The following is a 9,029-nucleotide window of genomic DNA, read 5'->3' on the forward strand; positions in this document are numbered from 1 at the left end:
GTTGCTTGTTCCATTCACTTTGCTTCCTTGCTCATTGTTGTGCCTTAAACTGTTTGTTGCCCTTAGGTTCCCCCACTAATGTGAGAAAGAGTCAAAGAACTCTCAAGTTCCATGGTAGACAGCATGCAGGGAATGATCTTGACGGAAAAAGTGTTGCTAGCGCCTATTAGGGTGATCCACAAGTACAATTTGTGTCATAAAATCTAATATCTAACCAACCCAAATGATTTTCTCATATTAAATTGATCACTTAATGTGGGAGAATAAATGGGAACAAGTGTTAAGATATAGATATGTGCTTATAGATCTATCTCAACACGGGGCCAATAGTAAAGGGGCCCAAATGGGAGATGGTCTATCAAGAGCAAGGCTAACCAATGGAGCATAAGACCTTAGGGTTAGCTTCATTGAAGACCTCCAATAATGTGTGTAAAAGTCCTTTGACCTTAGGTAAGCTAGGGCTGAGCTTGAGGTGGGAACCCTGCCCAAGCTCAAGGTGCTTGTCGTGCTTGAGGTGCTTGTCCTGCTTGAGGTGCTTGTCATGCTTGAGGTGCTTGATTAAGATGCTTGAGGTGCTTGACTAGCTCCATGCTTGAGGTGCTTGACTTGGTGCATGATTAAGGTGCTTGAGGTGCCTTGAGAAGCTTGCCTGAGATGCTTGTGGGAACACCCCCTACTTCAAGTGCTTAGTCATGCTTGATGACTAAGGGGCTTGCTCATCCAAAGTCAAAAAGATCCCTACAAGGAGGGGGGCGAGCCTACAAGGGGGGGGGATGAGAGAGAACACACACACACACACACACACACACACACACACACACACACACACACACAAGGGAAGCCCCAGCTTGAAGAGGCAGTAAGGACACTTGTCAAGTTCCTCCCCATGTTGCCCTCATGGTGTGCCTGAAGCCTATTGGTTGGCTACCCAAGGGGTCCAATGATAATTTAGGATATTTAATTAATTGATTTTGCATTTATCAAGTCCTCTCTCTCAAAGGGGAAAGGGGGACACTTGTCCCAAGGCTACCCATGTTGCTTGTAATAGCTCCTGCTTGTGATTGGCTAGGCCTGGAGGGGTCCAATGAGCTTCAAGCATGAGCTACAAGGGGGGGTCGACCCAAGCAAGCTAGGGGGGTGCTTAGGGGGTGTACTCACCCACACACACTCACAAACACTCTCATTGTGTACTATGCAAAGTGAAAGAACTCCCTCTCCTTCTCCAAGCAAGTAGAGGTTGAGAGCCTACACCAACACTCTTGGGTATGGAGTGCAAATCCATCCAAGAGCCATGCTTCAATGCTTGAGCTTGCCATCTATTTCTTCTTCATTACTATGCTATTATGTATGCTAGCACAAGAGTTATGATAAGTGAGGAACTAGCTCTTTCTCGTATGAAATGTTTCTTCTTCCTCTTCCCTACCCTCATTCCCTGCTAGCTCTCTCCACCTTCGAAGGTGTTTGAGGTCTTGGGATTGAGGCTTGGTATAGTTAAAGCTTTCTTCAAGTTTAGGTTATGCTATGATGGTGATGCATGAAGCTTTCCATCTTCATTGCTTCACCTAGGTCACAAGGAACACAAAGAATGTATTGTAACAAGTCTCTCTTTATGGGAGAAATCATAATACAAATGCCTATTGGAGGGGGGACCGGCTCCACATAAATCCGGTCCTCAACTGTTGTCATGTTCTCTAAATTCTCTCTCTTGCAAAAGTATTGTCTATGCCAAGTTAACTAATTGCTATGATTATGTTGCTATCTTCAATTATGTCAACCCGCTATGCTCACAAAATCATTTCTTAAAAGTACTCTCATTAAATTCCGCTACTCTCAAATTGAATAGGCAAATTCCATTACAATTTGTGTGGCACGCTATGCTCCTCTTGCATGGGTGACTTCAATCCCCCTCTTCTACACATTGCGTGGACCCACCTGAGTTTGGCTATGTGAGAAAGAGTGAAAGAACTCTCAAGTTCCATGGCAGACAGCATGCAGGGAATGATCTTGAGGGAAAAAGAGTTGCTAGCGCCTGTTAGGGTGATCGGCAAGTACAATTCGTGTGGAACGTTATGCTCCTCTTGCATGGGTGATGTAACATTTAATGGCCTAATAACTTGTGTGTAGCGGAAATTAGCATGAACATAGTGGGCATTTCATTAGAATAGATTACTAATGAGAATTACAAGAGTTCTTGGGTGGAGAGAGCAACTAAAAAGCATAACTCCTAGTTAGATAGCATCAACAATACTTTCAAAAGAGAGAGAAATTAAACTATTGACAACAATTGAGGTCCGGATTTGCATGGAGCCGGTCCCCCCTCCAAAAGGCTTTGTATTATGGTTTCTCCCATCAAGAGAGACATTGTACAATACAATTCTTTGTGTTCCTTCAAGACTAGCTAGTGCAATGAAGATGAAAGCTTCATGCACTAAGCAAAACACCTAGTAAACACAACTTGAATTATCCCCGTTCTCAGACCCAAGACCTCACACACCTTCGAAGATGGTGAGAGCTAGCAAGGTATGAGAATAGATTGAGAGGAAGAAAGAGTATCTTACGAGAAAGATGTACATCTCCTCACATAATCACTCATATTAGCATAGCTTTAGCTTAGTAATTAGCTTGGTAGAGGAGATGAGCATGCATTGTAGCTTGGATCTTGGTTGGATTTGCATCCACAAGCTAAGAGTGTGTCGATGTAGGCTTCTATCTCACATGCTTGGAGTAGGTGATGAGCTCTCCATTAAAGCTTGGAAAGAGATAGTCTTCTCTTTCTTCACACATGAGATTGTGTGAGTGTGTGTGTGATAATGCCTTGCAAAAATCAGCCCCCTCTCTCTCTTGGGTGAGCCCTCTTGCTATTTGCTCTTGCTCAGCCCTCATTGGACCTCCCCAAGTCAGGCCTATCACAGTTAAGCAGCATAAGTGATAGCCTTCTGACATGTGTCCCCCTTTCCCCTTTTGTGAGAGCTTTAGGTAATTTAATAATTAAACTAAACTCTCATTGGACCCCTTTGCCTCCTGGCCAATAGGAATCAAGCAAGCCATTGGGCTCCTGAATGCTCATTAGACCCCTTGGGAGACTGTCCAATAGTCTTCTAGGAGACTTAATTCTCATTGGTTCTTTTATTAAGTGTTTTTAAATTAATTAAACTAGATTTACTCTAGCCTAATTCTCATTGGTCCACCTCCAAGGCCATCCAATAGGAATTGGGCACACCTTGTGGGCATCTGTGCTAGGGAGCTGACATGTGTCCCTAATTCCCTTTGTGTAAAGGGAGCCTGTGTGTGTGTGACTTTCTCTCTCATCCCCTAGAAGAAGGGCTCGCCCCCTCCCATGTAGGGATATGCAAAGACTTTTTTTACACACACAAAGCATCCAATTTCCCCTAGGGTTGACCTTTGGACACAACCTTTGAATTTTGGAACCTTAGCATTTTGGAAGTCTTAATGGGCTGAACCTTAGAGTCTTTTTAGCCCATTGTTGCACATGGCTCTTTTGCAAATGCCCCCCCCTTTGGATCCCTACTGTGGCCGGTCTGCTAGCTTAACCAATATTCTAGCTTTTCCTCCCCTGGCACTTCCCCACATTAAATGATCAGTTTAATATGAGAAAATCATTTAGGAGAATTAGATATTGATTATTATGACATGTGACTTCAGTCCCCTCTTCTACACACTGTGTGGACCCACCTGAGTTTGGCGATGTCATGCCTCGAAGGCCTCATTCCTACACTATCTACGCTGGAGAGGATCTGCCATGGAAGGGTAATTGAGAGGAAGAGTCCATCATGCAAGCCTCATGCTAGGCAAAAAGCTCCATGACCTCCCATCCTCCCCTCAAATAGTAACCTTGGTTTGATGCCAATGAAAGGCTAGAGGAAACTAGAGCATGCTCATGTCCACCGGACCATATCCTTTTATAGGCATGTAGCCCACTTTTAGGATCCTCTAAATTGGCATGTCTAACTGGCCTTGCCTAGGGTCTGTGCCCCCTTGGTCTTAAACTCTTTGGGGGAAAGGGGGGGGGGGGGGGGGGGGGGGGGGGGGGGGGGGGGGGGGGGGGGGCATGCATTCAAAGGGTGTTAAAAAAACCCTTATATTTACATAGCCTGAGCTAATGAGACAACTTCTTTTTCTTAAATAACTTATATTTTTTTTCTAAAATGCAATTAAAACCCTCTTTATAAATGTAGTTTTGTTAATTGTGTAAAATTTTGCCCAATTAAAACCCCTTAATTTAAGCTCACATGCTATACTTACATTTTTGGGGTGACCCCCATGAGGTCTTACCCTTTTATTGGCGATACTCTCTCCCCCGCAGACACACAAGTTGTCGAGAATAAGGTGGCTTACATAGACCTATTGGCTAAAGAGTAAGGTGAGCACAAATTTCTCTATAACATTCACCATAGGCTTCTTCTTTTGTAACGAGACACCTATGCATGTATGCAATGAAGGACATTACGTGCTACTGTCGATGTTGTACAGAAGAATTGTGTGTGGAATAGAGTAGAAAACATGCTTTGCCTATCACATGTGTACCGACAAAAAGATTGTGTGTGGGACCGAGCAGACAACATGCTCTGAATGTCACCTCTCACCCACAATTGTGTATGTGTGGCAGCCAAACAATCAAGAAAATATATTTGAAATTCAAGTCCAAGAAGGCCCACTTAGGCCACACAATATGCGTCTAAAACACGACTTTATATAGACTTGGAGAATAGCCCCTAAGAGCTACAAGTCACACAAGTTGTCAAAGGGGGTTTGAACCCAAGACGTTAGACACAAGAGGCTCAAGTGCTCTATCAACTGACCCTACCTTGTCGGGATGGGACGCTCCACCTCACGCAATGGGGTGTGTAACTTGTAATTTCAAAGTTGTATATCTCTCTCTTCAAAAAAAAAAAAAAAACATTTTACATGACTTCACAAAACGCTACCACTTCTCCTTTTAGAACAGAAAAGTGGGCCACCTTACCATGCTTCCACTCACACACAAAGCCCATTCTCACCAACACTCTGCCATTGAAGACTTATAAGCATATATGATGTCTCTCAGCCAAGGACACCCACAAACACAAAGCCCTTCTGACCAACTTCCTGCCCTTAAAGTTTATAAGACCTTTGATGTCTCTTGGCCAAGGAAGTGAGTTGCAAATCAACATCACCACTAAGTCCTAATTGTGTGTGTGTGTGAGAGAGAGAGAGAGAGAGAGAGAGAAAGGTTTCGTATTTGTAACGTCATAGTAGCGATCGCAAGAGACGTCACAATTTAATCCGAAAAGCCTCGAACTCAAGACCTATTACGAGAGAGAGAGAGAGAGAGAGAGAGAGAGAGAGAGAGAGAGAAGAAGAGAGTTTTAACGTCATAGGAAAACTATCCCAAGAGACCTTAAAGATCTAGCCGACGAGGAGAGTTGAACTCAAGACCTGTTATTAGATAGAGAGAGAGAGAGAGAGAGAGAGAGAGAGAGAGTTGTAGGATTTTGTAATGTCATAGCAACAATCACAAGAGCCGTCGTCGATCTATCTTGAACTCAAGATCTATTGTGTGTGTGTGTGAGAGAGAGAGAGAAAGAGAGAGAGAGAGAGAGAGAGAGAGAGAGGGGGGGTGGGGATCCCCGGAGAGGAGGGGATGATGCCACAACGATTCGACGAGACCTTCATGAACTATCCCACAAGTCTTGAACTCAAGACTTATCGAGAGAGAGAGAGAAAGCGAGGGAGGGGAAAGATTCACATTTTATACGGTACAAAGCTACAGCAAATAGCTAGTTCTGCCTTTTGGGCTCATCTAGCTCCAAATAAACCCGAGGAATTGCTGATGACTTTGGGTAGATGTCAAGCAACATCATTCTACTGGTAACCAGCTCTTGATAAAGCTCGGTTATGTCTTGCTCAAGCTTTGCCAGACCATGCCCCAATTCGTCCACACATCGTTGCAGGTCGCCCATAGCTTTCTTCATGGGCTTCTCTTCGTCCAGCAAAACCGGAAATAGACCGTCTTCGAGAGCTTGCGTGATTCTCTGTGTTAAGCAAATGAACAAGCTGTCCATTTTCTCAAGCTCCTCCAAGTATGGCATTTTCTGGATCCTCTTGGTCTCCACTTCTTCTTTGATCCTCTGCTGTAATGCCGAGAGTGCAAGCCACCAATTCGACTGGGACGAGATCGATATGGTGCTCATGTTAGCTTTCTTTGGCCCACCCACAGAAAATGCGGTGACCATAACTCCACATACAAAGATGGTTATCATGTGTGCAACATACATTACACCCCACCCATTTCCTTTGTATTGATCTTCCAGGCTGTAAAGCTTCTCCCCCATCCTCCTTAGCACAGATCCACATGTCTCTAGCTTAGATCTCTTCGACCCCATTTCGGTATTCTTCTGTTGTGCAAGTTTAACGCATTGAGAGACCGCATGCGCGGCTCGTAGCAATCTTGCTTTAGATACCTGCTTATCAGCGGGATGCATTAATGTGCCGAGGATTGCCTTCACATAAGAGAGATGAAGCTTACTGCATGACAGGGATTCTTGCAGAATGAGGCAAGTGTCGAGAACCCGAATATTGTCATCGAGGCACTCATCCAGCCATTTGCAATAAGAACCTGAATCTGAAAGTGCGTTTTGAAGGTCCACGATGGAGGTCTTTGCATTTGAGTTGGCGAAAATCACTGTGGACATGGCATTGTGAAGCCAGCGGGCGGAGAGATAGCTGAGGTCTTGATGATCACTCGGCGGCCTTGTAAGGAGCTCTAATTGATTGGCAAGCTTGCTTTCTAAGAGGCCTAGTACAGGATTGTAAAAGGTTCCTATTCCTGAGGTTACTCTAAATGAGAACTTTGAAGAAGGGAGAGACTGCAAGAGGGAGGAAAACATGGAGGAGCTTGCCATGGCTATAAAGTTTCAAGTACTTATACTGCAGAAATTCCCTTCAGAAAATATATAGCTTATGAACCTACATTGACAGAGTAATGTCTTAGGTTGCAAATTAAACCATAGCCCAATACAGCGATTTATCGATGCCAGATTAAATGGTTCAGATTGTGAACCAATTCGATGAAAGCCTGATTTGAACACCAGTGATTTATCGATGCCAAATTGAATGGTTCAGATTGTGACCCAACGCAATGAAAACCCAATTTAAATGCCAGTGATGCCAGATTGAATTGTGACCTGATTCGTCGAAGACACTATTTGAACAGCAGCGATTTATCGATGCCACATTGAATATATTCACATCCACAGAGTGATTTCAATGTGATCAAAATCGCATGCGATGGCTAGAACCGCGAAAGAACAAATTTCTGCAGCTCAAGGCAAACCCAATTCATGAAAAACACAGAGAAGATGCAATCCAACTTGGGCAAAAGAAAAAAGCAGTAAAATGATCATGCATGAAGAGTTCATACTTATATTAAAGAAAAGAAAAAAGCAGCAATGCGCTCTACTGGGAGACAGGAGACAATTAGCTGCAATATTTGGGTTAAAAGTCGACAGCAACACGATTTTCTAGCCAACAGAGAAGTACTTGATAAGAACTATAGAAATAGAAGGAGGAAAGAAAGCAATGGCTATGGAGAATGAAGGAAGAAAAGCAGGAAAAGTAATAAGGGGCAGAAGACTACATATGATAAAGGAGAGGGAAGGCCGGCAGGAAGAAGTAGGAGAACGTGGAGAAGCAAGGGATCTGTTGGGCCGGCAACGTCGAACTAAGGACAGAAATAACTATAATTTGCTTTCCTCCCTATGTAGCTCCTCCGTATGCGTGTGGGTGGCGCACGCGCGCATTCTTCATGTTGTTGAGCTGGCTCTAGTTGGACTTGTTTGCTTTGGCCCTCATCTTCTTGAGGCTTGTCAAGTGACAAGTTGTCCCTATATTTTTAACTGGCTCAATTCGAGCTAAATTCCGAGCTTGCCTTTAAAGGGTGCGCACATGAAGGAAAAAAAATTACCGTAGCATTTTAGCCTACAGGAAGCCGACACAGCAGCCAATGTCTTCGATCCCTTGGACGTAGGATCAACTACGTGGTTTGCCACTAGTTCCCTTGTTGAGTTCTCTAAGAGGCTTGTGTGAGAGCTCAGCCTTGCAACACTGCCCCTACAAACCACGAAGCAATCTCCTCCTCTCGGTTGGTGTGTACACCCGTCACCCGTATTTTTCCAAGTCTAGAAATGAAGTGCTAACTCCATGGCAGTGTCGGCCACGATAATGGCTTTGGTCTATTTTGCAAAAGGGTCCAACCTTGGAGGTAGCACCCCTCCTCTCTATATGGCACGCCACATAATAGAGGGGATCAAGCGTGGAGGAGGTAAAAGAGTCAAATCAAGGCGGGCTGGCCGTCGATTTTCGTGAACGACGATTAGTAAATTCGGGGAAATTGGCAAATTCAGGGAAGGTGGGGCGGCGCTAATAAATGATGACAGAATAATATCGCTTTTGGAAGTAAGAGCCTGAAAAGTGAGAGTATGTGGTCATTAAATGCAAGAATATGCTCACAACCTCACATTATGATCATTTTGGAGGTAGTGTGAGGCATTAAGCACAAGAAGAACTTACGTTCAAAAAATGGTACATTCGAGCTGTTCTGTAAATTCGGGTGGGATGCGGTGTGGTTTTTTCCTTCTCTCCTCCTACTTACACCTCAACTAAATACTTATTCCCTTTTTTCTTCCCCCATTCCACTCTTCTCTATTGTGGTCATGGAGTGGTATGTTGAAACGGATGATGCGGATGACGACTTTAGCATCCACGCCGGGAAGCTCCTATACTAGCTCGAGTGAAGAAGAAGATGATGCACACGAACATACACAAAATGAACAAGACCCTCATAATGCCAATGTTGATGACTCCATGTCAGTGGATGTGACTCAACATATATATTCCGCGTACTTCTCATTTGATAGAGATGCATAGAGTTCAATGATCACATAACTCAATGAGGATATCTCCATGTCTTTGCATACACTCAAAATGATTGATCATCGAGGGATGCTTGATCTTAAGAAGTGGCGCAAAAT

The 9,029-nt window shown here is 44.0% G+C and overlaps 1 protein-coding gene across 1 annotated transcript; it reads right to left on the reverse strand.

The window, feature by feature from the left end:
- Nucleotides 1-5,729: 5,729 nt before the first annotated feature.
- LOC147444889 (uncharacterized) lies at nucleotides 5,730-7,724 on the reverse strand. Its single transcript, XM_086527959.1, has one exon. It carries the CDS (start codon nucleotides 6,900-6,902, stop codon nucleotides 5,778-5,780), a length of 1,125 nt encoding a protein of 374 aa, XP_086384085.1. The 5' UTR covers nucleotides 6,903-7,724; the 3' UTR covers nucleotides 5,730-5,777.
- Between the last annotated feature and the right edge of the window lie 1,305 nt (nucleotides 7,725-9,029).

Source organism: Adiantum capillus-veneris, chromosome 13, assembly GCF_014529385.1.
Source record: "Adiantum capillus-veneris isolate H3 chromosome 13, ASM1452938v2, whole genome shotgun sequence".
In the NCBI taxonomy this organism is placed as follows: domain Eukaryota; kingdom Viridiplantae; phylum Streptophyta; class Polypodiopsida; order Polypodiales; family Pteridaceae; genus Adiantum; species Adiantum capillus-veneris.